Source organism: Spermophilus citellus, assembly GCF_964194105.1.
Source record: "Spermophilus citellus genome assembly, chromosome: 11".
In the NCBI taxonomy this organism is placed as follows: Eukaryota; Metazoa; Chordata; class Mammalia; order Rodentia; family Sciuridae; genus Spermophilus; species Spermophilus citellus.
The window spans coordinates 47,277,749-47,303,727 of record NC_138192.1 but is presented as its reverse complement, the minus strand read 5'-3'; the positions used below and the strand labels follow the sequence as shown (position 1 = coordinate 47,303,727).

Genomic DNA, 25,979 nt, shown 5'->3' with positions numbered 1-25,979 from the left:
TTAGGAACTGGAGCATTCCTATTGAGGATATGGCTAGATGTTGAAAATTAGAAAGTGGAAATTCAAATAGACAACATACAATTTAGATGTTTGGTAGAGACCTAGATTTCATGAACTTTAAGAACCATGCTCTTTTTTAAAAGCTTATCTGTAATTAAGGGAGTCAGTGTACACAATAGTTACTGCCAGCAGGTAGACTTAATAAATATGCCCTGTTCATCATCAACTCTTCAGCAAATTCTAGTGGATTATAGTGATACAGAAAAAGTTTTTTTTTTTTTAAGTAAAGAATTACAAATCAAGAAGTTTATAAGTAGATATTCTTCATTTTCTAAAGATTAGCTACATATAAAGTAAATTTCATTTTGATACAACTTCAATTAATTTCTACTATACATTGAATATACCTCTTAGAATGCTTGGGAACCAAAGTGTTTCAGATTTGGGAGAATTTTGGATTTTGGAATATTTGCATAGACTTTTCTAATTGAATGCCAACATTTCACATATTGGAACATTTATATTTTGAATTTCTGTTTTAGGGATGTTTGAAGTATAAATCTTTTTTATTCATGTCACTTGAATTCTAATGAGAATCCTGCTAAGAAATTTCTGTTATCCATATTTTGTACTTGAGGAAATGGAGATTCAAGGAGTTTAAGTACTTTGTTCAATTTAGGGGTAAGGGAGAAAACCAACACTCGGATTTTAAATCTATGCTTTTTCCATGCCTTAAAAGCATATTTATATTTTAATGTATTATAAAAAAATGTACAGTATTTCATTTCCTATGCAACTTTTTAAAATTGGATTTTTATTCACACAGGCTAATTTAGATGTTTCTGAGAATAAGAGCAGCACTTTAGTAGTATTTTCTGTGGTTTTGTAAATTAGTACTAATAATTCATTTTTACATTTCTTTTAGGTCCTGAGGAAGTAGAAATCAAGTGCCCCTTGAATCACATTGCTTGCCGTAGTGCCAACGAATGTGTGCATTTATCCCAACTATGCAATGGTGTCCTGGATTGCTCAGATGGTTATGACGAAGGAATACACTGCCGTGGTAAGTCTGCTTGTTGGAACAACACAACTGAAATATTAAATTTTGCATAGTAATGAAAGTTCAAAGGGAACCTGTAATCTGCCTTTTCTTTCAACCATAACTACATCTATTATTGAGAAAGCATAAATTTCATTGCCAGTCACTCAATATGCATTTCAAAGATGTAATTATTGTGTGCTATTAAAGAACATAGCCAAAACACACATATTTGGACTTTGAAGTTAGGCCCTTAAACAATTATGTACTTCATATAAAGAAGAAGTCTTTGTCACAGTACACTGATAGAACAGTGTTACAAATTCGTTTCTCTGAACCTTTGCTTAAACAAAGAGTATTTGAAGGCACAATTCTGGTACAAAATATGTAAAGATGTATCCTTGGAAAACATGTGCCTGAGTACCATTCCCATGATAATTTACTAACTTTCTGGCAATTTTCTGTCTTTTTAAAAATTGGCATCTAAATTCTGCAGTGGTAAGATTTACCTGTGTATTGATGAGTGAGAAATAATTAAAATCCAAAAGTTCAAAAAACACTTGTAACTGGTACATTCTAATAAAAGTTGGGATGGACCAGGGAGAATGGAACATGAGACCCAGAAGTATGAGCATGGGAGAACATCAAGGATCAAGGTAAGGACCCAGAAATAAAACAGGATTAAAGGATCACTCAAGTGAGTCAGACTGCAAGATGGGACAAGTGAAGAAACTAAACCAGAACTCTCAATTGCAGTTCTAAGACTGAATGGAATACAAATGTCATCGAAAGGCAAGGTGTCAGGAGTAATCTGTCCCTCACTTGGGGATCAGAAATAGAGGAAGTTGTAAGAATCTGGGCATCCATGTCTGATCTCTGGACAGATTCACAAGCTAATCGCGGTTATGTGGGGAAAGGTCCTAGGCACCAAAAGTGCAGTTTTTCAGGAGGATCTTTATTTCTTTATGTTTAAAGTGTTCAAAATCAGCGACTACTGTTTAAAACTTTGCATAGTGAACGATGTGCAGGCCAAACAAAACATAGATGGCCCCTGTCAGAGCATGCAAGCAGTTTCTCAGCTCAGGGCTAAAGTAAACTACATTTGAGACCAGAGACAAAGTGCTACATTGGGAAAAGAGCAGCAAATCTCAGATTATTTGAAGAAATTTACAAGTAAAGAGCTAACAAGTTCTTAGTTTCAGTTATGAGTAAATGTGTAATAAGAACAAGATTTTATTTTTATTTAAAGACTTTGTGACATGCATTCTTTTTAATAATTGCATATTAAAAAGAATTTAACAAAAATACAGAATTACAAATTAATAGGATTTTAAGAATTTAATTTTCTTTTCAGAAATTAATTATATTTTATAGAACTTAATTCTATCCCTTTAGACATAATTCAAGCTGCTTATTGCATTCATTGAAAGTTTGTCAGATAAATATGCGTGACTAAGCTTTTAAAACAAATCTTCACATTGCCAAATAGTACTTTCTCAGAGATTATACAAATTTGAATATCTTAAACATATTTCAGTGCTATGAATCATATGAAAATATATCTGAGTTCTCTGATAAAACTCAGTTTGTGATCTCATAGATGAGGGTATATGCTTATAGTAAAACAGGAGACTCAACTAAAAACAAAGAATTTGAACAAAAATAAAACACAGTTGTGTTTTTCTTGATCCTTGAAAAGATCAGCATATACTTCAGATTGAGCCAGATTTAGAGTATATAGTTTTTTATACTCCATCCTGTGTTCCTGTTCTAATTATTTTTCTAGCTGTTCCAAATTTTATTTTTTTTTTTTATCACAGGGCAACCTTTTTTTTCTATATTAACTTGCTAGTGCATTAATTATACTACTTTGGTATTTTATATATTTCTGGATTTCACCAAAGAAAGAGTTTTGAAAGTCCTAAGTAACTATGCAGTTTTACCTATGGTGGTCTTAGAAATGACAAATATATTTGGATCTTTACTTGCTATTTACATAACTAAAGTACTTTTCACTTAATTTTCTGTCCTTTGTACACTATTTAGAATGACAGGAATAAGGTATCTGAAAATATATAATTATTTCAGAATCAGAAGTTTAACAAAATATTTCTGCATGGAGAAAATAAATTCAGAACTATGTTTATTTGATTGGCCTGGTAGAGTACCTCCAACACATATACAAAAATAAAATCTTTTCAGCAACATTAGACTTGCCATATACATGTAGTTTGTATTTAAATAAGAAATGACTAATTGTTGGGAAAATTACATTGTGAAATTGAAGTCTACTTTCCTTCCTTAAACCTGCCTCTTAATTTTTGGTCACACTTGATTAAAACAATGCTTTCCAAATAGTTAATTTGATATTAGCCTTGTCAAGTTTTTAAGAAATTGTCTCATCTACTATAGACACACAATAAGGATGCGTGCGGCCCGGGTTCGATTCTCAGCACCACATACCAACAAAGATGTTGTGTCTGTCGAGAACTAAAAAATAAATATTAAAAATTGTCTCTCTCTCCTCTCTAACTCTCTCCTCTCTCACTCTCTCTTTAAAAAAAAAAAAAAGAACAGTATGCTTAAAAAAAAAAATTGTGTTACTTTGCAGAAAAATTCTGTCTAAATCATTTCTTTTTACATTGTTACCTTTTTGTTGCTTTCTAAATGCATATTCTAATTTAAATAATTATACATGCAGCTTATGCTTCAAAAATAGATATCTTTCTTTTTTTCCAGTAAAAGATCCAAAGTACATTTGATGATATATTTTAATTCCTTATGAAAATTAATAAGGGGAAACGTTTAACATTTTAGAGGTTATATTCAGGTTTTGGGAGTGATTTTATACCAACTGAATTATTTTCTGAATGTTTCCTAGAAAAATAAATTTCTTTCTAATGAAAATATATTTATTATTAATGATTTTCCATAACATTGATATTTTAATATCCATAATTTCATTCCATTTGAAGAAAAAAAATGGAATTTTGTATATGAGTATAGTAATATATAAATATATGCTTGTAAAACTTTTACAGTAAGAAATTGCAAAATCACTACATTGTATTTTCAAAAATTTCATCTCTTCCTACACAATATTTCAAAGTAGTAATATTATCACTCTATCTAAATCGCATGAGAATAAAGCAATATTCTATAAAATACATGGTCTCTCAATACAGGGTATTTCCACAGAAATCCTTTGGATCATTCAAAGTCTCTAGAAGAAGTGAGCAAAATCAATAATAGAGACCAGATCCACTAAGATGTATCAAAATGTTATTTTAAAATTTGACATTTGAAAGATAATTCATTAATTTAATATTCAGAAGGATATAAAGGAAGAAGAGCCTCTTTTTACTAAGAACCACAGTTAGATTACATTTGCAGTGCCAAATGGTGATATATGCAAATATTCAAGGTGATCACCATCTTTGGGAAATTCCTGCTATTACTCCATTGAAACAATATGGAAACTCCTTATATCACTGCATAAAATAATTCTAACTTCTGTGTCACTAGAAAAAGTATTTGAAATCTGTGTGATTATTTTTAAACAAAAAGTCCCAATGTCCTTTTAGATCTAAGGACATAAAGGTTGTGCAGAATTTACTATAACTAACTTGGTAAACTAGGAAAAGTTTACCCCAAAATACCCAAATGTGCACATAAATTCACACTTATTTCTTCTGATTCTTTTTTTTTTTCTGTTTTGAACCGGTTCCTATGTAACTCAGTGTCTCTAATATACATAATTGGTATTTTTGATTAGTAATCTAAAGATAATAAAATTATCTTAATATTATCTAACTCCTTGAAATTATGCATATGAATTTTTAAAATTATTTTCAATTATTTTACTTGCCATTTGCATTATTTTTTCAAATATGTATAGCTTCACTTTTCCCCATTCATTTAAAATGTTGTCAGTAATTCTACTATATTTTAGATGCCAAGTTTATAATATTTAAAATTTGTATAACTGTTTCTTTTTATTTTTAATCTATTAAACTAAAGTATTATGGTAAACTGTTAAAAACCCTTTGGGAGCAATTTGTAAATTATAGATTTTCTCAAAATGGACGAAGGTTAAATGGCAGCCTTTATTATCTATAATGACTCACCATGGGAAAATCAGTAACCTTTTAAACTTCTTGCTTAAGTCCTATATGTATTTCAATTTTTCTAAAACGGAATTAACCTAAAAGCTAACTTGGAGCTCAGATATTCAGGACTCTGTTTTTTGTCTCCAGAAGTAAAAATATTATCTTTTACTATTTATTATTTTATTATTCATTCTACACTGATTTCAAAGTGATACAGATTAGCTTGCAGCTACTAGAATGAATAGTAAGAAAAGACAGACAAATGGATGAGGGAAGGGTGGGAGGAAAGGAAGTTGGAGAAACTGGTGAAGTCAAATTTTTAGTAGTCGATTGTTTTATTTTTACTTTATTGTATCAGTGGATCTTGTCCTTATCCCATTTTAAGAGTTCCATTGAAAAATACTGTTGATCCCTTTCTAAATTAAAATCATGCTAGAGAGGGGAATCTCAACATGCAGAATCCCTAAACAAAACCATGAAGAAAGATATATTGAGACCAATCCTGTAGGCGTGCATCTGAAGCACTGTGAAGCTTAAGCACTGGAAAACAGCTTCTCTAGGGCATTCTCAAGTTACTTGAAATATTAATAAGCCTAGAGACAAAAACATAAAGAAGGGGAGTTAGCCAGGAAGATCTGGGTTTGTGTGCTCAGACCACTTTTGATTAGCAAAACTCCTGCAGCTTAAGAGTAGATTCTGCTGCATTTAATTTTTACTATAATCCTTAATATAACTTAGGTGTACAAATGACTGGGTTTCACCATGATATTTCTATACATGTAGATATAGTGCTTCAATTCTATCCTCCCTCCCTTCTGCCCTCTTATCCTAGGTTCTCTTCCTCTTTCTGGTCCCCTTCCATATCCCTAGCAGTCACTATGATTTTCAGGGAATCATTTTTTCTTTTTTCTTTATTTTTTTTGAAGCAAAGGGCATGATTTAATTCTTCTTTATAGATGTTAATACTCCATTGTGTGTGTTTGTGTGCCTGTGTGTGTATGCCATATTTTATTTATCCATTCATCTGTTGATGAGCACATACGATGATTCCATAGCTTGCCTATTTTGAGTAGTGCTATAATAAACCTGGGGTATGCACCTGTCCTCTCTTGTAGGCTGACATCATTTCCTTAGAGTATATATCCAAGGGTGGGATTGCTGGATCAGATGGTAATCTGTAAGTTTTGAGGACTTCCATATTGTTTTCCATAGTGGCTGTAATAATTTACATTTCCTCCAACCATGTAAAAAGGTTCCTTTTCCCCCTACAACCTCACCAGCATTTCTTTTTCTTTTTCTTTCTTTTTTTTTTTTTTTTGTTTGTTTGTTTTTGATGATAACCACTCTGACTGGAGTGAGATGCAACCTTAAGGTAGTTTTGATTTGCATTTCCCTGATAGTTAGAGATGTTGAGAGTTTTTTCATGTTTGTTTGCCATTTTGTACATTATCTTTTAGGAATTGTCTGTTCACATCATGTGCCCATTTATTGATTAGATTACTCATTCTTTTGTTGTTAAATTTTTTGAGTTCTTTATAATTCTGGCTATTATTCTCTGTCAGATGAACTGCTGGCAAAGATTTTTGTCCATTCCCTGTGATGCTTCTTTCATCAGGTGATTGTTTCCTATGTTGTGCAGAAGCTTTTTAATGTGTTATAGTGTCATATATTAATTCTTCCTTTTTTCCTGGAGTTTTTAGAAACCTTTACAGGAAATCAGTGCCTGTGCCAATATCTAGTAGTTTCAAACTTTCAGGTTTTTACATTAAGGTGTTAAATTGATTTTGAGTAAATTTTTGTTCAGTGTAGGAGATAGGGACTAGATCAAATTTTCTACATGCAAATGTGCAGTCTTTATAACACTATTTTTTGAATTGGCTCTGTTTTCTTCAAAAGTATGTTTTGGCACCTGAATTGCAAATCAGTTTGCTCTAGATGCCTGAGTTTATTTCTGGCTCCTCTGTTCTATTTCACTGTTCTGCATGTCTCCTTTTATTCCTGTTTTATTTTATTTGTGTTGATTTGTGCTAAGATGATCAGTGAGGCTCAAATCTATCCCAGATGTAAGCATGTCCTCTCATAAAGATTAATTTAAATAATTGTGTTAGGTTAAAGCTAGATCTTTAATACTGATTGATTTCAAGGTCAAGTTTAATGCTTCTCAGAAGCAAAATAACAATTCCTAGGAAGAATAAATGGTCTACAAGTGTTTCTTTAAAAAACAATATTGTTAGTTAACATAATATTTGTACTTTATGGAGTATAATATAATTTGATAGGTATGAGTACTATGTAATTATCAAATGAGAGTAATATTATTTACAGTGACAAATGATATCTACAGCTTACATGAAATTATGATTGTGTCCTTATTAAAGACTCTTATAAGTATTTATGAACGTTTGTGTCTGCATATACATGAATATATGTATATATGTGTGTGTGTGTGTATACACATTCATTTCACTGCATCTTAGTTCTAATTCTATAAAATGAGGAACACTCTGTTGCACAGATATATGACTTAACAATGATTCATCAGGTGTAATAATTGCTTAACTAATACTGCTGAAGAATTTTATTTATTTTTTTGTATGTATATATTTTTTATTGGTTGTTCGAAACATTACAAAGCTCGTGATATATCATCTTTCATACATTTGACTCAATTGAGTTATGAACTCCCATTTTTACCCCAGATACAAATTGCAGAATCACATCGGTTACACACTCACATTTTTACATAATGGCATATTAGTGTCTATTGTATTCTGCTACCTTTCCTATCCCCTACTATCCCTCCTCCCCTCCCCTCCCATCTTCCCTATCTACCTCCTCTGCTGTTGTTCAGTTCTCTCCCTTGTTTCCCTCCCCCTTTCCCCTCACAACCTCTTATATGTAATTTTGTGTGACATTGAGGGTCTCCTACCATTTCCCTATGCTTTCCCTTCTCTCTCCCTTTCTCTCCCCCCACTCGTCTTTGTTTAATGTTAATCTTTTCCTCATGCTCTTCCTCCCTCTTCTGTTCTTAGTTGCTCTCTTTATATCAAAGAAGACATTTGGCATTTGTTTTTTAAGGATTGGCTAGCTTCGCTTAGCATAATCTGCTCTAATGCCATCCATTTCCCTGCAAATTCTATGATTTTGTAATTTTTTAGTGCTCGTAATACTCCAGTGTGTATAGATGCCACATTTTTTTTAATCCATTCATCTATTGAAGGGCATCTAGGTTGGTTCCACAGTCTAGCTATTGTGAATTGTGCCGCTATGATCATTGATGTGGCAGTATCCCTATAGTACGCTCTTTTAAGATCCTCAGGGAATAGTCCGAGAAGGGCGATAGCTGGGTCAAACGGTGGATCCATTCCCAGCTTTCCCAGGAATCTCCATACTGCTTTCCAAATTGGCCTCACCAATTTGCAGTCCCACCAGCAGTGTACAAGTGTACCCTTTTCCCCACATCCTCGCCAACACTTACTGTTGTTTGACTTCATAATGGCTGCCAATCTTACTGGAGTGAGATGGTATCTTAGGGTGGTTTTGATTTGCATTCCTCTGACTGCTAGGGATGGTGAGCATTTTTTCATGTACTTGTTGATTGATTGTATGTCCTCCTCTGAGAAGTGTCTGTTCAGGTCCTTGGCCCATTTGTTGATTGGGTTATTTGTTATCTTGTTGTTTAATTTTTTGAGTTCTTTATATACTCTGGATATTAGGGCTCTATCTGAAGTGAGAGGAGTAAAAATTTGTTCCCATGATGTAGGCTCCCTATTTACCTCTCTTGTTGTTTAAGTAAGTCCCATTTGTTGATTCTTGTTATTAACTCTTGGGCTATGGGCGTCCTATTAAGGAATTTGGAGCCCGACCCCATAATATGTAGATCGTAGCCAACTTTTTCTTCTATCAGACGCCGTGTCTCTGATTTGATATCTAGCTCCTTGATCCATTTTGAGTTAACTTTTGTGCATGGCGAGAGAAAGTGATTCAGTTTCATTTTGTTGCATATGGATTTCCAGTTTTCCCAGCACCATTTGTTGAAGATGCTCTCCTTGCTGAAGAATGATAGAATTCAGGTTTTAACTGTCTGTTTATATGTGCTGACTCACGGAAACAGATAACTAGCTAAGTGTACTCCTCTGGAGGAAAAAACATATAATTTGACCAGATACTGTAGATGAATGTTCAGAGAATAAAATATTTTTTTTGTTGTTGATTGGAAAGAAAACCTTCTGTGGAAGTTTTATACCTTTGATTAAGTTAATATGATACTAAATTTCTGTTCTTAGGCCCCAAACAAATCTGTTTCATAAGAAAAGCTATGAAAACCAAAAAAAGTAAATATTCAAAAAATCATGTATAAACCTATAGATAGTTTAAAATATTCTAAACCAGAAGCCTTTTAAGAAGAGAGGAGGTTTTCTTCATTTAAACTTCATTTCATATTCTCTATCTCTCTTTAAACAGTATTTTCAAACTAAAATATTTTCACATTTATATTTTTGATTCAGTATTCTCTGTGGTTAGAATCCTGATGCTTCATGAACCTTTCATTGTTGCTGAATTGCACTCTATTTTGAGTTGGTTTTGATTTTTAAATAGATGCAAGGGAAAAACAGGCCATTCCTATCGCTAATTCTATTGGTTCACCTAATATCTGTAGTAGCAGAACTAGAAATTTCTTTAATATAAAACTTATTCTTTGGTGTGCATATCTCCTGTGATGACTATTTTCCAAATGCACTATACTCTTAGAAAGTTTCTGTAGGGCTGGGGTCCAGCTCAGTGGGTAGAACACTTGCCTGGAGGGCCTGAGGCACCAGGTTTGATCCTCAGCACCACAGGAAAGCTTGTGTGAAATCACACACACACACACACACACACACACAAAAAATTGAAAACAAGGTTTTCCTTTCCATAGTAATCTGTCCATAGAGAAGAGAAATGCTAAATGTTCTATCACTTTTGAAATTGTTGGTTTATATGAATATTCATGAGGCATGGGAGTCATTATTTATCTGTATCTTTTCTTCACTCTTCCTGATATGATGGAAAACAAATAATGTAGAAAATGATTAAGGGTATGTGGCCAAAATGAATTTTTAAAATATGCCAGTAGAAGCACAGTACAGTTTTCCCTATGTTCATTTAATTCATTAGTTTTAGTAAGTTTTTATGGAGCATTGACAATGTTCCAGACAATATTCTGAGTATTGGGGATATGGAAAGTCCTATTTTCTGCCTTCATGGAATTCACATGTTACAAGGGAGGCAGGTAAAAATTGCTGAGGAAGAATAAAATGATGAAGATCTAATTTTGCTTGCCGGAATACAGGAAGATTTCCCAAGAGAATTGATTGTTGATTTGCATCTTACTCTAAGAGTTGAGTAGGCAAATGAATAAAGGAAGAACATTAAAAAATAGAGAACTACATACACAAAGGCACAAATGCATGAGAAAGCAGTGTATGCTCAAGAGAGTTGTGAGTTCCTTGATAAGAATGAAGCATAGGATGCTGAGTAGAGATAGATGAGTTTGGCTAAAAAAAAAAAAAAATGTTGTAACAGACATAGAGGAATTATATTAGAAAAATGTTGCATGCAGTATAACCTACTTAAAATGCATTGCATAAAACTGCAAAGAACAAGAAAGTGAAAAATGATACTAGGATATATTCTCAATAGTATTATAGGGGTGTTGTATGATAGTGTTTAAATATTAAGCATATGAAAGCTAGAATTATTGCACTTTTTTGTAGTAGACTAGGTAGTTTATTCCTAGAAAGTAAATATGTACATTATTATAACCATGAAGCATTGAGCTAAACATTCACGTGTCTCTTCATTTTGATTGACTCTCAAATCAATGTGTATCAGGGGTTGTTCTTGAATATGTCACTTGGATGTAGTACCCTTAAGTGAAAGTCAAAGTGAATACCATGGTGGGTCATGTTAAATGAATTCCTTTTCATACAAACATTAGTAATTTGGAAGATGTATTTACTATATGCAACCAGAATTTCGTAGTTAGCAAGCCAGTGAAATGCTACTCAGTTGGATAATGCCTAAGTTTTGCTCTCTTGTTCCTTAACTTTGGAAAACATATGATTCTTCAGTATTATTCAAAAGTATGAATTATAACAATCTATCACTCAGCTCTCAATCTCAAATGTGAGGCTAAATCCCCTATGATTCATTATTTGGTTTTTTGACACAAAAAGTCTAATATTTTTAAAAAATCAAGGAAATAAAGTAAGTAGCTGATGTTGAATGGTATCCTCAGGAGTCACAGAGAAAATCAGTTTGAGAGCAAAGTTTAAACACTGTGACCTTGAGTTTTCATCCAGTAGTTTTGACTAGTGGGCCTTAACATATCAGCTCAGAGAAGTGCATAAAATTGTTATGCTTCAGCATCCTTCCTGATCTGTTCTCAGAGCAGCAAGAGGGCTTGTAGAAAATCAACTGAAAGACATTTTTGAACTAACTATATATTCCCTGTCAGTTTTATTAATTGATTGAACAGAAGAAAATGTGCTGAGTGAACAACAAGCTGAACGACTGTATGACCAGCTTGCATAATTCAATGTCTCAATCTGACTGTTAGCTCTGTCCCCTTGAGAAAAATTAGTGCTTTCATTTGGTGGGGGATATGGAAGGGGAAGAAAATTTATTTTAACTCTTTGAACTCAAGCTCCCCTTGTAATAATAGGAAGTTTAAAAATGTACCTTTAGGAATTCAGCTTTCATAATGGGATGTGGAAGGATCCTATTCAATGGAGAAAGTTTACATTTTGCCTAAATAGCAACATAATACTGTTCTGATGAGAAAAAACTCATAGATATTTGGAGGAATTGAGGTTTGTTGAGACAAAAATCTGGAATTCTAGAAAAATCTTAAAGATTCCATAGAGGTCATTCTCAAGAGTTCTTTATTTTTCCTTTTAAATATTTTTTTTTTAAATTCTTTTTCATTTCATGCATTAGTATTACTCATAATACTGGGATTTCTTTTAATGTATTTTTCAACCAGTTCAACCAGTGTTTTCAATGCTGGATTCTAATCTTATCAAAATTGGAGGAAAAAAAAAACTACTTCTGCTTTCTTTTTTCTAATTCATTGCTATCATTTATATAACAAGTCCTATTCCACTGTATCACATGTATATGAAAGCCATCTGCTATAGTCTGAATGTGTGCCACCCCAAAATTTGTTTTCAAATTAATTACCAAGAAGATAGTATGAGGAGGCAGGGCATTTGGGAGGTGATTATTGTCAAAAAGGCAGAACCCTCATTCCTAGAATTAGTGTCTTATACAATGGGACCAATGCCTAATACAGTGGGATTCTTTTGCCCCTTCTACTGTGTGAGGGTATAGCATAAGTCCTAGTTCTGTGAACCAAGAAGTAGAACAGTCACTAAATATTAAGTCTGCCACTACTGGATTTTGATCTTCCCAGCCCATAGAATTGTGAGAAATAAATTTTATTGTTTAAGCTACTGAGCCTCGGCTATTTTTTTTTTCCTAGTAGCTTGAACAAGTTAGGATGCCATCACAATAGACTATCTCAATATACTGAGTGATGCTCAGAAAAATATAACGACTGTGATACTGGTAACTACTGTGCTCATCATAGTAGGTCCCTTCAGAGTCAAATCAAACAGTGATTTCTTTTCCACTCCTGTGGAGATGGAGACATATGTGTATGTATTTTAAATTTCCCCAGATTTTCTAAATATACTTGCATATTTGAGTAGAGACACACTCTTCATTAAAGATTAATCTTTTGAGAAAAACATAAACCTCTTAGATTTATGTGTATTAACTGAAAATTTGTATTCTATCTTCCCATTATGCTTGTGCTTAAGAAAAAGCATGGTATGAAATGACTGACCTCTCCCTGCCACAGGAATTGTAAGAGGAGTCCAGACAACTCCTGTGGTCGTGGAAACCAAAAGTTGCCAACTAAAGTGAGATCATTCTGTTCACTGAGCTTCTTTGGATTAGGTCAGTGTTCCTGTGAGCCAAGGTCTGAGTATTAGACACAGGGAGTGACAAGCCCTAAAGAGCACTTTTCAGTTCCATTAGCTGAAACATGTGGCGTGTTCTCATTCAGGGTAGATATGAAACTAGAGAGTGCCAAGAAAAAAATCTATACCATTCAAGAAGAGGCTCAGGGAACTCTCCAATGTTCTCAGAGCAGAAGCACTAAGAACGTGCATTGTCTAATTTTTAGTTAATTATTAAATGTTAGTTTAGCCATCTCCAGAAAGTCAGGAAAGAAATATGAATAGGTATAAAAATGCTGTTTATTCTATATGGATTATATGATTCCCTCTAAATATTCATTAATATAGAACTAAATGTAAAATTTATTCTTTAGAAATGTATATAAAAATGTATATGTGTATGAGTGTGCATTCTTGGAATTTTTCTAACTTATGAGTGGGATACACAGCTAAAAGGATTATTCTGGAATTATATTATATATACCTTTTGCTTGTTATCATTGCATTTGTTCCTGTTTCCAAAATCAGTGTGAGACTTCCACTAGTCATGATCTTTCTTTGACTATTATGTCCTACTCCCAGCCAAATGACATTTGTTCCTTTTCAGTACATCAGGTTTGTATCCTATTTCTATAAATCCATTAGACAAAACAGAATGTGCAGAATTTAGGAAAATATGTTTGGAGCTAAATCTTAGCAATCCTTTATAAATCAGTATAACTTGCCCTTTGAGATAAGCTTTTCAATGAAAATGTGCCTTACTTTACTTCATCTTTTATCTCTCTCTCTTTCTCGTGTGTGTGTGTGTGTGTGTGTGTGTGTGTGTGTGTAGGTGGGGGGGAGACACTTATATTTAACTCCTACCTAGGTCGCTTGACCTGGCCACAAGGACACATCAACTTGCAGGGATGACAAGCACAGGGGTAGTCCTGTGGGAGAGATGGAGTGTAAAAGTGCATGGAACTGTGTTGTGGAGTTACCTAGGGAGGTGGCATATCCTTGACTGAATGCTGGAATCATTGGCCTCCAACAAACAATGTGCACTTTGTTTGAAAAACTCACTTCTGTATTTGACCAAAAGTGATGTGCTCCTTTCCATTTTGTGACTTCTTGTTTACTAGAAATATCTGCAGTATGCAGAAGGGAAGCAAAGGTCTTCTTGATGACTATAACTACAAATAAAGAAGCAGCAATAACTTTCTCTCCATGTGAAAGAGAACTGTAGGATAATAGGACCAGAAGGGACTCTCAGAGGTCATCCAGTTCATCCATCTGCCTTCAGGCTGGATTAAACCCAACTTCCCTACACAGATTGCTATCTCTACCCTATTTGGAAGGCCTCCAGGGAGAGAAATTCTAATAACCATTTCTTTAGAAATGCAGTCAATACCTAACAATTTGTTCCTTGTGCAAATACCAGCGTTTTGTATTATAAAATTCACTAAGCTAGCTGTTTTTAGCTTTTTCCCCTCAACAGATTCTGTATTTCTGTATCTTAATCATGTTTTTTTTTTACATTTTTCAACATAGCCTTATTTCCCAAACCTCTATCATACCCTCCAACTAACCCAGATACAGTTTATTAAGTATCTGACTAGTGCTCACTGTAATTGACCATCATAATGTCTGTGTGGTGTACTTTTTCTTTTTTAATCTTGAGCACTGCCTTACATTGTATGTCACATCGGTGAGAAATTAGAGGAATTGTGTTTGGCTGGGAAAAAAAGACTGGTAACATAAACAGAGGTTTATTTTCCTGGCATATAAAAGCTGTGAAGTCCAGAAGTAGACATTACATAGAGGCAAGGTGATTCCATGACATGATCCATGTCCCAGACTGCTTCTTTACTTCTATGCTCCAAAATTGTCTCTTATCTTCTACCTACAAGGTAGCATGGTGTTATGGTAGCTATACAAAGTGTGCTCTGAAAAGCTTATGTATTGAATAGATGATATCCAATCTAGCAATATTGGAAGGTGAACTGATTAGATTATGAGAGCTATAACCTAGGTGGTAGATTATCCACTTGATAGATTAATAATTAGAATGGATTCCTGGGTGGTAACTATAGGCAAGGAGAATGTACCTGGAGAAGGTATGTCACTCAGGACATGCCCTTGGCTTCTCTCTCTCTCTCTCTCTCTCTCTCTCTCTCTCTCTCTCTCTCTCTCTCTCTCTCTCTCTCTCTCTCTCCTTCCTGGCTACCAAGAGCTGAGCAGCTTTTCTCTTCCACACACTTCCACCATTAATGTTCTGCCTCACCTCAGGCTTAGAGCAATAGAGTCAGCTGACTGTGGACTGAGACCTCTGACACAATGAGCCAAAATAAACTTTTCCTCCTGTTAATTGTTCTTGTCAGGTATTTTGGTCAGAACAATGAAATGGTGACTAACACTACTAGTAATGATAATAATAATAATAAAAATGGCCACTTCAGCTCTAAATATCCCATTTACATTCTAGGAGGAAGACAGAAGAATAAAATATTCCTACCAAGAAAGTCATCCCCTTTTGTAAGGAGTTTTCCAGAAACCTAATGGAACAATACTAGCATGTCTCTCATTTTAACCTACAGTTGTTTGTGTAAACGGCTGAGAGATACAAATTTTTAAATGTATAAACAATACTTCACTATAATTCAATTTGAAAGAAGGATATGATATGGTAGTAACTATAGGCAAGTAGAATGTGTCTGGAGAAGGTATGTCACTGCTTATGTGACATAAGTGCTTCATGCTGTTATTGCTTTATGCTACATTTCAGTAAAGCAATCAGAATGTTGATCACTCACCATTTGGGTGTTGAGTCCTAGTATGTTTAATAAAATTCATGGTAAAATCTGAGGAAAATAGAGAAAATAGGTCATTAATTAGCATGGTTGCTTTGATCACCAGTAAAATAGCATGTTTGGACAATATTATTAAGATTTCCTCCAGATATAAAATTATATAATGAAGTTCAAATATTCAGAATACCTGATATGTATAAGAAAAAAATCCATGCTATGTTGTAGCAAAGAGTTCCCAAATACCTACATGAATATGCAGAGAACACTTGCTGAAGAGCCCTTGACAGCTCCCTAATACCTCAGGACACCCCAATTAAAGTGATTTATGGAAGAAAGATTTGCACACAGCCATCTCTCCCCTTTTGTTTCTCCTATTTTCCCTTTCTCTCTTTTTTTGTCCTTTTTATTATTTACTTTTCCTCTGCATATCTTATGTATTTCAGCATTACATTCTCATTTTTATGCCTGAAATTCAGATTTATACTTGGATACTACAAAACAACTAGTATGAAGTTCAAAATCTTTATGATTATTTCATGTCTCTGATAAGCCATCAATTTTTATCATTGTTTTTAACTGTGTGGCTCATTATTGTATATGCATTTTTAATATCTTGAGTCTGCCAAACCTTATTAAATATGTGAAGCCGTGTTAAATAGTTCTTACTCTCTTTGTGGTGGTGAATTTTCTATTTTTTTTTTGTTTTATTTTCCTTTCTTAAGCCAATTCATATTGACCAAACATACACTCAACTTTCTAATAACTATTTATTTTTGTTTTATTTTGCATTTTTGGCAGTGCTGGGGGTGGAACCAAGGGAATTGCACATGGTGGACAAGCACTCTTCACTGAGCTATACTTCTAAGCCTATTTTGTTCTGCTTTGAAACATTCTTTAGTTTACTTTGCACTCCGAATCCCGTCCAGAGATTACTTTTAACAGGTTTTACATTCACACATAAATCTCTACATGTAAGATCCCAACTAATAAAGCCAATTTTACTACATAGTTCTAAAGAGTAAGTAGGCATATTATATGCATTGGACCAGATCTTGTTAATAAAAGGTATAGCAAAAACATTTCATCAGATAGCATTCATAATATCACTTGATGCCATTGCATGTAGTAAAGACCTTGATGTCTAAGAAGAGAAGATGAAGGTGAAAAAATTTAAGTGCATAGATGAATTAAAGTTAGAAATAAAACTTTTAGTGATCATACTAAATTCCCTATGCCTATAACTTATCCATATATACATATACATATATTTTTCTGATTGCTAATGAGGGTAAACCCATATCACTATAAAGTTGTGCTTCCCTTTTGAGAAGGCAAGTGAGCAATAGGAAACCTCTAAATATAAAACTAACAAAATTGGGAGTTCATAACTAACTTAAATCTAATGTATGAAATATGATATGTCAAGAGCTTTGTAATGTTTAGAACAACCAATAAAAAAAATACTCCAAAAAATAAATAAATAATAAAAAATAAAACTAACAGTTTCTTTCAACAGGCTACTGAAGTTTAGAAGACCTGTGAGCATAAACTAGCCAGGACAGATTGGCTTGTTTGGTATTAACAACTCATGTAATTCAGTAGCCAGAAGATGAAGATAAGTGTTACCAAAGGGCTGAAAGCAATATGCACCAACCTGGAATCACTGTATTTAGTTAGTACATCACGCAGGATTTCACAGCCCCTCAACTTAGAAAAGAAAACAAAACAAAGCAAAACTGGAAGCATATATAGAAAATATAAGTTGCATTTTTAAACTCTTTACATGTCATTGTCTCCTCATGCAAATTAAAATAATTACTTTGATAGAAAGAAACTGCTCCCCTTTAAAATGTGTAAATACACAGATATGCTTTCTGAGTATCTGAGACTCTTTTCACTTGTTTATTTCAAAAACTATTCTGGTTGAAATATAAGCATTTGCTATTTGATTGCTAAGCTTTTTTTTTCTTTACTAAAATACATTTTCCCTACTTCTTCTGAAGCTTTTTCTATTTTCATTTGTCATCTATGATTTTGGACATATAATAGTTTTTGTGAGAAATAATTCCCAAAACAAGCATAAATATTTCCAATGTACAAAATTATGACAATTCTTTGCTATTCAAATACAGATGGAATATGTAATCATTCTTTTGAAGAGGCAATTAACACTTAGTGAGTGACTTAGGATGTTGAAACTCTTTGAAGTTTTCTTTTATTTCACTGCATATAACCAAGAAACAACTTATCTACTGTTCAATAGTGCTAATCTAAACAAGAACTGCCTGAAGATTTTTAGTTTAGTGATGTAGAATATTAAATAAAATACCATCAGACTCCTTTATTAGGTCACAGAAGCATGGTTTTGTTACTATTGACTCAATATAGCTGGGTATATAACTCTATTCCAATCTTAATAAAGTCCAAACTGGAAAATTATTTCAGAAGTTTTCCCATATCTTTCAAAAAAAATACAAAATATATTTGTGTCATAGATACAAATTGCTGTGATGTGTAGGATCATGTTTTACTCAGCAATAGCCATTCAAACTCAACATTTTAAATTGTATGTTGTCTACTTTCCAGTTGGACAAATGATTATATTTTTGGTTTTAGGAAACTGATTGCTGCTAATATGGTAATAAACAAGGCACAACACAGATACTTAAATTTTCTTTTTCTGTATGTTAAGGCTCATTTTTTTTTCAGAAATATAAGAAGTGGATGGGTATTTTAATCTATTCTTTTTTGGGGTGAGGGGTGGGGGTTACCCAGGATTGAACTCAGGGGGCACTCGACCACTGAGTCACATCCCTTGCCCTATTTAGTATTTTATTAGAGACAGGATCTCACTGAGTTGCTTATTGCCTCACTAAATTGCAATCCTCCTGCCTCTGCCTCCCAAGTCACTGGGAGTACAGGAAGAGAGTGTCACTGTGTCCGACCTTAATCTATTGTTATTGTATAATAGGAGAATTATATATTGTAAGTAAAGATCAAATATGAAGCTGTAGTTGAACTACATCAAGGAGACCTTTGCTTCCCTTCTGCAGACTGCACATGTGTTTAAAAATCATGTAAACATTCAGTTTTAGATACAGTTGGAATTAAATTGGAATTATTTTAAACTTACTTCCAGGGAGGCCCAATTTAGTGGCTAGGTGCCATTAATTTAATCACAATAGATAAAATAGATCAGAAACTACAAATGAAATATTTATGTATGGATGTTCTAGCAATTAAAAGACAAGTCATTGTATGCCTGAGAGAAGGCTCTGAGGGTGGAAATTGATTTATACAAACTTTATTCAAGAATTGAAACTTGACAAATTGGTCCTAAAGACTAAAGTTGCCACAGTTAATAGTCACTGGGTCTAAAACTGGTATACATTAAAGATTATGTTTTTGTGCTTTGAATGCAGGGAATTAATCTGACCCAGGTTACAAAGAAATAATTTGAGAGAAAAAAAAATTCCAAAGCTAATTTAACTAATGTAAACTATTTTATATGATTAAAAATTATTTACTTCTATATCTTTATGTTATCTTTGTAGTAAGATGATGCAAACTGTGTCTTAATGGGAACTAACTCATGTGTAGAAAACAGACTTATTTTTCCAGAAGAGGAGGGTATTTTGATATTTGAGAGGCTTTCTTTTTCAGTTTCATATTTATTCCATTTTCATGTTATTCAAAAATGTGATTGCCTTACTCATTCTTTTATTTACCTATTGAACACATATTTGTAGAAAATATAATCAATATGGGCCAGTCATTGCCCTGGGCCCTGAGGACATCCAGATGGTTCCTGCTCTTGGGGTTATGGGTAGTGACAGCTATTTATCAGGTAGTTGTAAACTCATGAGGTCACTGTGCTTATACAAATACCTTATTGCACTTAGAAGAGCCATGATCAGACCAGAAACTTGACTAACTCAAAAAAAAAAAAATGCTGTCATAGATTAATTATAAATCTGTCTATCACTTAGAGAAAATATGACAGTCAGGATAAACATGATTTTTTTAGAATCACATTATTATTATGTGAGCCCCCTTGGGCTGTTAAATAATCAAGAAGCCCATTGTAAATTTTTCCAAGTTGTAATTTTCGGTCACTTTTGTTTACAATTGACCATAAGCCCTTTAAAACCTTCATGAAGAAAAAGTTTTTATTGACTCAAGTTGGGCCCAGTCCAGGAAAAACAAATGAAGCTGTTTCTGCTAACTCCTTTTTATGGTTTAGATTAGGGGTCTCCCAAAAGCTCAATGTGTGAGTCAATACACAAAAGTTCAGAAGTGAAATGATTGGGTTACAGGAGCCTTAACCTAATCAGTGCATTTATTTGCTGACAGGGTTTAATTAAGTGGTAACTGTAGGCAGATAGGGTATGGCTGGAGGAAGTGGGTGATTGGGGAAATGCCTTTAGGGTTCATATTTTGTCCACGGTGAAGAGAATCTCTCTCTGCTTCCCGATCATCATGGCCTGAGCTGCTTTCCACTGCCACAGCCTTCTGCCATGATGTCTTGCCTTAAGCTGGACCATGAGTAATGAATGGAGCTGCCTGTCTTTAGACTAAGACTCCTGATAGTGTGAGACCAAATTGTTTTCATCAGGTCTTTTTGATCACAGTGGCGAAAATGCTGACTAAAATACCTCTTCAATCAAAGAATTGAGCCTGCATTTCTGTTGCCACCCTCCCTGTGCCTTTCATATTGCTCATTAGGAATTAAGTGGAAACAGCAGAAAACCACTGTTCTCTACAACTCACCTCGGTCACCTTGAATCATTATGCTCTCTCCCCCATGTGTGCCTATCACAACTAATAATCAAAAAGGCACTGCATACCCTTGTTTTGTCTTTGGTCCTCAGTCTCCTGCTGTGCCCTTGAAACTCTATTATTTGGAGGTTAAGTTTATTATTTATAGAACTCTATTTACCCTACCAATCTATCAAAAGTCCCACCAAATCTCAATAAAGAACACGGGACTTCCCTGCTTCCTCTGCAGAACTTACATATGAATTTTTTTTCTCCAACAATTATCCTACTACTGGCCCTGGAGCTGGAATAATTCTCCTTTTCCTTCATGATTGCATGTAAACCATTCTCCTTCCCTAATATCATGTCACTTTATACACAGCTATTCTTTGCCGTTATCATCTACTGACCCCTACGCCACTCCCTCTTATTTCTTAATTATTATAGCTCTTTCTCTTCAACATTACTTCTGTATTAATTCTTATCAAATTTAATAAAACTTTAAATAATGTTTTAACACATCAGCCATTTATCTTCTGGACCAAATCTCAGCTACCTGTATTAATTATTATTCTCTAAAATCCAGACTTTCCCAAATGCTCTGTATCTCAATTTTATACAACCTTCTCTCTGGCTGCTACAGCCTAATTTTCTAGGTTACTCCTTGTGCATTTCCACCCGAACAATACACAAAAGCATTCTATTGATTTATGCTCCCAGCTTTCCACCGGCTTACACACTCTTTATGTCCTGGACTTGTCTCCATATTTTCTTAAATTTCAAAGTCTATCACGTAACCACTATACTCGCCTTGTCCCTGAACTCCCTAGCCACTCTTTTACTCCCACATACTCACTCAGCAAAGACAAAATCCTAATTAAAACCAGCTCTCCACCTATTCTGTTTTACTGCCTGCAAAGCTGAACCCAAAGAGGAAAGCAAATGACTTGAAAATTAATTTCACTTTCACTCTTTACCACATACCTCAGTTTTGTTTTGTCCTTAACATTTTCAACTAAGATATGCATTCCTGATTAATTTACTGTCCTTGAAATATATCTCACATCTTCTCATCATTTCTTAAGACTCTCTTGTCTAAACTCACTTTCAATTGATGATTTTCCCATATACACGATAAAATTGGAGCAATGAGAAGATAATATATACAGACTCTCATTACCATAATCTACTGTTGTCACCTACATCTACCACTCTGCTTTCTACCCTTTATTATAAATGAACCATGTACAGACTAATATGAGACCAATAGTATGTTTAATCCTTTTGGTCTAATTAAATATTGCTCTGGTTCTTCTTTTTTCTCTCTTCTACACGATCCATTTCTCGTTACTGCAGAATTCTCATAAGATAGGGTTATTTTATTTTATTTGTCAGGACTGTATAGAGAATCACAACCAATAGAATACACACACACACACACACACACACACATACAGATGTGTATATGTATGTGTGTATGGGGGGGGAGAGAGAGAAAGGGAGGGAGGGAGGGAGGGAGGGAAAGAGAGAGAAATTGCAAGGCACTGGCTCATGTCTTTATGAAGGCTGAGAAGTCCCATGATCTGATCTTCATGATAATGACAAAGAAAAGCTGGTGACTCATTTCCAATCCAAACAAAAATACCTGAGAATCTGGAGAATTTTTAGCATAAGAAATACTCCAAGTTGGAAGTCCTGAGAACCAGAGAGCTGATAGCATTTAATTATAGTTCCAGTCCAAAAGCTTGAGGACAAGAAGAACTGGTGCTGAGTCTCATTGTCAGGGCAGGAAAAGATCCATGTCCCAGCTTCAAAAAGTCAGGCAAAGAGTAAATTCTCTGCCATTTTGATCTATTCAGGCCCTCAATGGATTATATAATGTCTACCCATTTGGGGAGGATGATGCTTTGTACTTAGTCAACCAATTCAAGTAATCTTTTCCCCTTGATTAGAAGGGAGAACAGTAGAGAAGGAGCAAGAAGGAAAGGGGAAAGCACAGGGAATGAAATGTACCAAATTGTGCTATATATATATATATATATATATATGTATGAATATGTCACAGTGAATCTGACTTTTAAGTATTATAATAATAATGTACCTATGAAAAAATAAATAGAGGTGAGACAGTGGACTAAGGGAATGGGATGGTGGAGGGAAGGAAGTAGGAAGTCCTGGGGAATGAAATTTACAAAATTGTGCTACATGCATATATGAATGTGTTATAATGAACACCACGAGCGTGTATAACTGAAATGTATTAATATAAACACTTTTAAAAATCACAACAAATTTCTCTAATAGTAGTATCTGAAATATCCTTGTTTCACTTTCTTCACTTGCCTTTGAGAACACTTCTGAATTCTCTTGGTTATTTTTTTCCTAGTTCACTTACTTGTCTTTGTCGTCTTTACTATTCCAGTGTTTCTCTTTAAATATCTTCTTTCTTCAGTTGCCTTCTCCTTTTTCATTCAGTCTCTTAGAGATCTCATATTGTCATGGCTTTAAATATAATCTGTGCACCAATGACTCCCAGTTAACTTTATTTCTAATTCCAAACATATACATCTAACTTCCTTCTTAAATCTCCACTTGAATGTGTGATAAAAATCCCCAACTGAACACATCCAGGACTTTTTCCCACCTTTCAGAACTGCCATATTAATAGCTTTTTCTTTCTCAGTTGTTGGTAACTCTTTCAGTTTCTCGTGCTAAATAAAAATATTAGAAAGACCCCTGACTTTTTTTTTAATTTACTATATTGAGTTCATCAGGAAATGTTATCTTTATCTTTTAAATATATATAAAATCCATCACTTTTTAAGAGTTTGCTGTTATCTAATTTTAAACCACAATTACCTTGTACTTGGAAGACTGCAGTTACGATATAAAAGGTCTATATTATTCATATATTGTCACAGCAGAGTCTATTCTCAACAAACCGTGTCCCTTGTTCTTTAAGAACTTGATTATATCAAGATGTATTACTGTCTTGCTAATACATAATCCCTAGGCTTCCCATTACATCAAAATAAAGTTTAAAGCCCCTAAGGACCTATGAAGCCTTATATAATCCAGCCATTCTTTATTTGACCAAATCTCAATTTACTGTGGCCCAACCACTGAATTGCTTATTCTGTCATGTATGTTGGCCTTCTTTCCGTTTGTTAAATACATCAGGGATGCTTCTGTCTTACATCCTTTATGTGAAATCATCTATACAGGAGGGGAAAAAAAACATTCTGTTATTAGCATTTGATTTATTGAGAATAATTATAATCAGACAAAGCTGAAGACTTTAATGTGCAATTGCAATAGGGTAAAATTGATTACCTTGGATAATAATTAGATTGGCATTTTTTAAAAAAGAAGAAACAGTCGCCTAAATGGAATGAAATTTAATGTCAATTTCTTGCAAGAAGAACCTGAGAAAACATTGTTCAAAATTTTAGAAACCAGTTCAAATGTAGGTTTCTGAGTGTTTGTATATATTTGTTTTTATGTTTTAGTCTGGTTTGGAATTCTGAGATCAATAAGAAATAAAGTACCTTCCAGAATATTGTTTTCTATTTTGAACAGAATAATAGCAGAATCTATGAGATGATTATAGTTACACCAGGTTACAGAAGCCCTGTATGAAAAGCTTCCAATTTATTTTGGAGATAGGTCAAGATATCCCTTTCTAAGTTCATTTAAATATATATATATATATATATATATATATATATGTGTGTATATATATATATATATATATTTAAACTTGTGTCTCTATAGTCTAAGTTAAAGACATGTGTGTAATCCATTCAACATATACTGCCACTTATAGAAATTGATAAGAGGAAGTTTTTTGGGAACTTTGTCAGTTATATAGGTGTTGAATCTAAGATTCTGTCAGTTCTGGGAGGCAAAATTTAGCTCAACTTTAGTGATTAGGAATCAATACTCTGTATCAGGGTGTTTCTGAATTGATATTTTGTTGATTCTAGGATTCTTAAGAGCAGTTGTTCACTGGCAACTGAGGTAAACTTCTTCTCTACCCCTTACTCTGGGAAAGAAAAACAAATGTGGAAAGAATACAACTTGCAATTGGAGACATTTACCCATTTAGGTTCCACTTGTACATGAACCGTGTACCACACACTAAAGTGTATTAGGAAGTACCTTGAATAATGGGACCATTTCTCTAAAATAACTCTTTTCTATGTTCAAGAAAAAAGTTGTTCTTTTTTAATAAATGGTTAGAGTGTCCAAACATCAAGGCAACTGGCCTGCATGTAATACAATAACTCTTGGCTAAATATTGATTTCTTTAGGTTTTATTATTTTAAACAAATGCATTGGGGAACCAGTTCATGGATTTTCTTCCCCTTTTTTTGTGTGTGCTAAAAACAATACTGACTCAACCTAAAAAAAAAAAAAAAAAAAGTCATGTTTACACAAGACAGAGAGTGCATACACTAGCTATAGTGGCCTACTGTTATGTCGTATTTTTGTACCAAGAAAGATGAGCCCCTCCTCCTGCTCTAAAAAGAATGACAATGGGCTAAATGCCTGGCAAAATATATGGAGGATGAATTGGCAAGAACAGCAGCTTTTGGAGCTTATTCTCCTTGACTGTCAGTGCTCTGTCACTGCCCAAGTTACGATGAGCCAGGCCACCCTAAGCTCTTTCCGTGGTCTATATTGAAAATTCTGATGCAAGCTTCAAAAGGAAAGCAGAAATCCTTCGAAACAAGCAGTGTCTTGGAAATTTTTCCACATTTATTTATTTATTCTCATTTTTGTTATTTCCTTATAATTAAAAATCAGTCAGATTCATTGTTATGTAATATGCAGAGAACATAATTTGGTCAATTTCATTCTCCAGTGCCTTCGATTCTCATTTATTTTATGGAAGCCTGTGCTAAACCTGGGACCCAGTATTAGGCCATGCCTTTAGTATAAGATGACCTTTATCCTCCAGGAGTTGGCCCTGTTCTCATTCCTTTCACAGCCCAGTTTCCTGCAGGAGGAAAATAAATCAACTCACAAACACTTTGATTTTTTGATTCACAGTGAATGCTCTTTACCTTTGTTTGTTCTATCTACAGATTTTAGCTGCTAATCTTAAACTCTACCATACTCTACTGTATCCTGAGTTGCCTGGACCACATTGGCCACCTAAAATTCTACATCCCAAACTTTTCTCTGTCTTTACACCAGCAATTCTCAAGCTCTTGTTCTTCCCTGTATTCCATTTTCTGCTTTGCTCTTCTTCCTTTACCATCTTTCTGAATCA

General features: G+C 33.9%; 1 protein-coding gene across 1 annotated transcript in view; it reads left to right on the top strand.

Annotated features, from left to right (window-relative positions):
• LRP1B (LDL receptor related protein 1B) overlaps positions 1-25,979 on the top strand; it is a gene marked incomplete at its 3' end in the record, with an annotated part of 1,847,377 nt that overhangs the window by 639,962 nt on the left and 1,181,436 nt on the right. Inside the window, exon 3 of the mRNA XM_081262419.1 lies at positions 926-1,063. Coding sequence (XP_081118545.1) covers positions 926-1,063 — 138 coding nt within the window. The remainder of the gene's footprint in view (positions 1-925; positions 1,064-25,979) is intronic.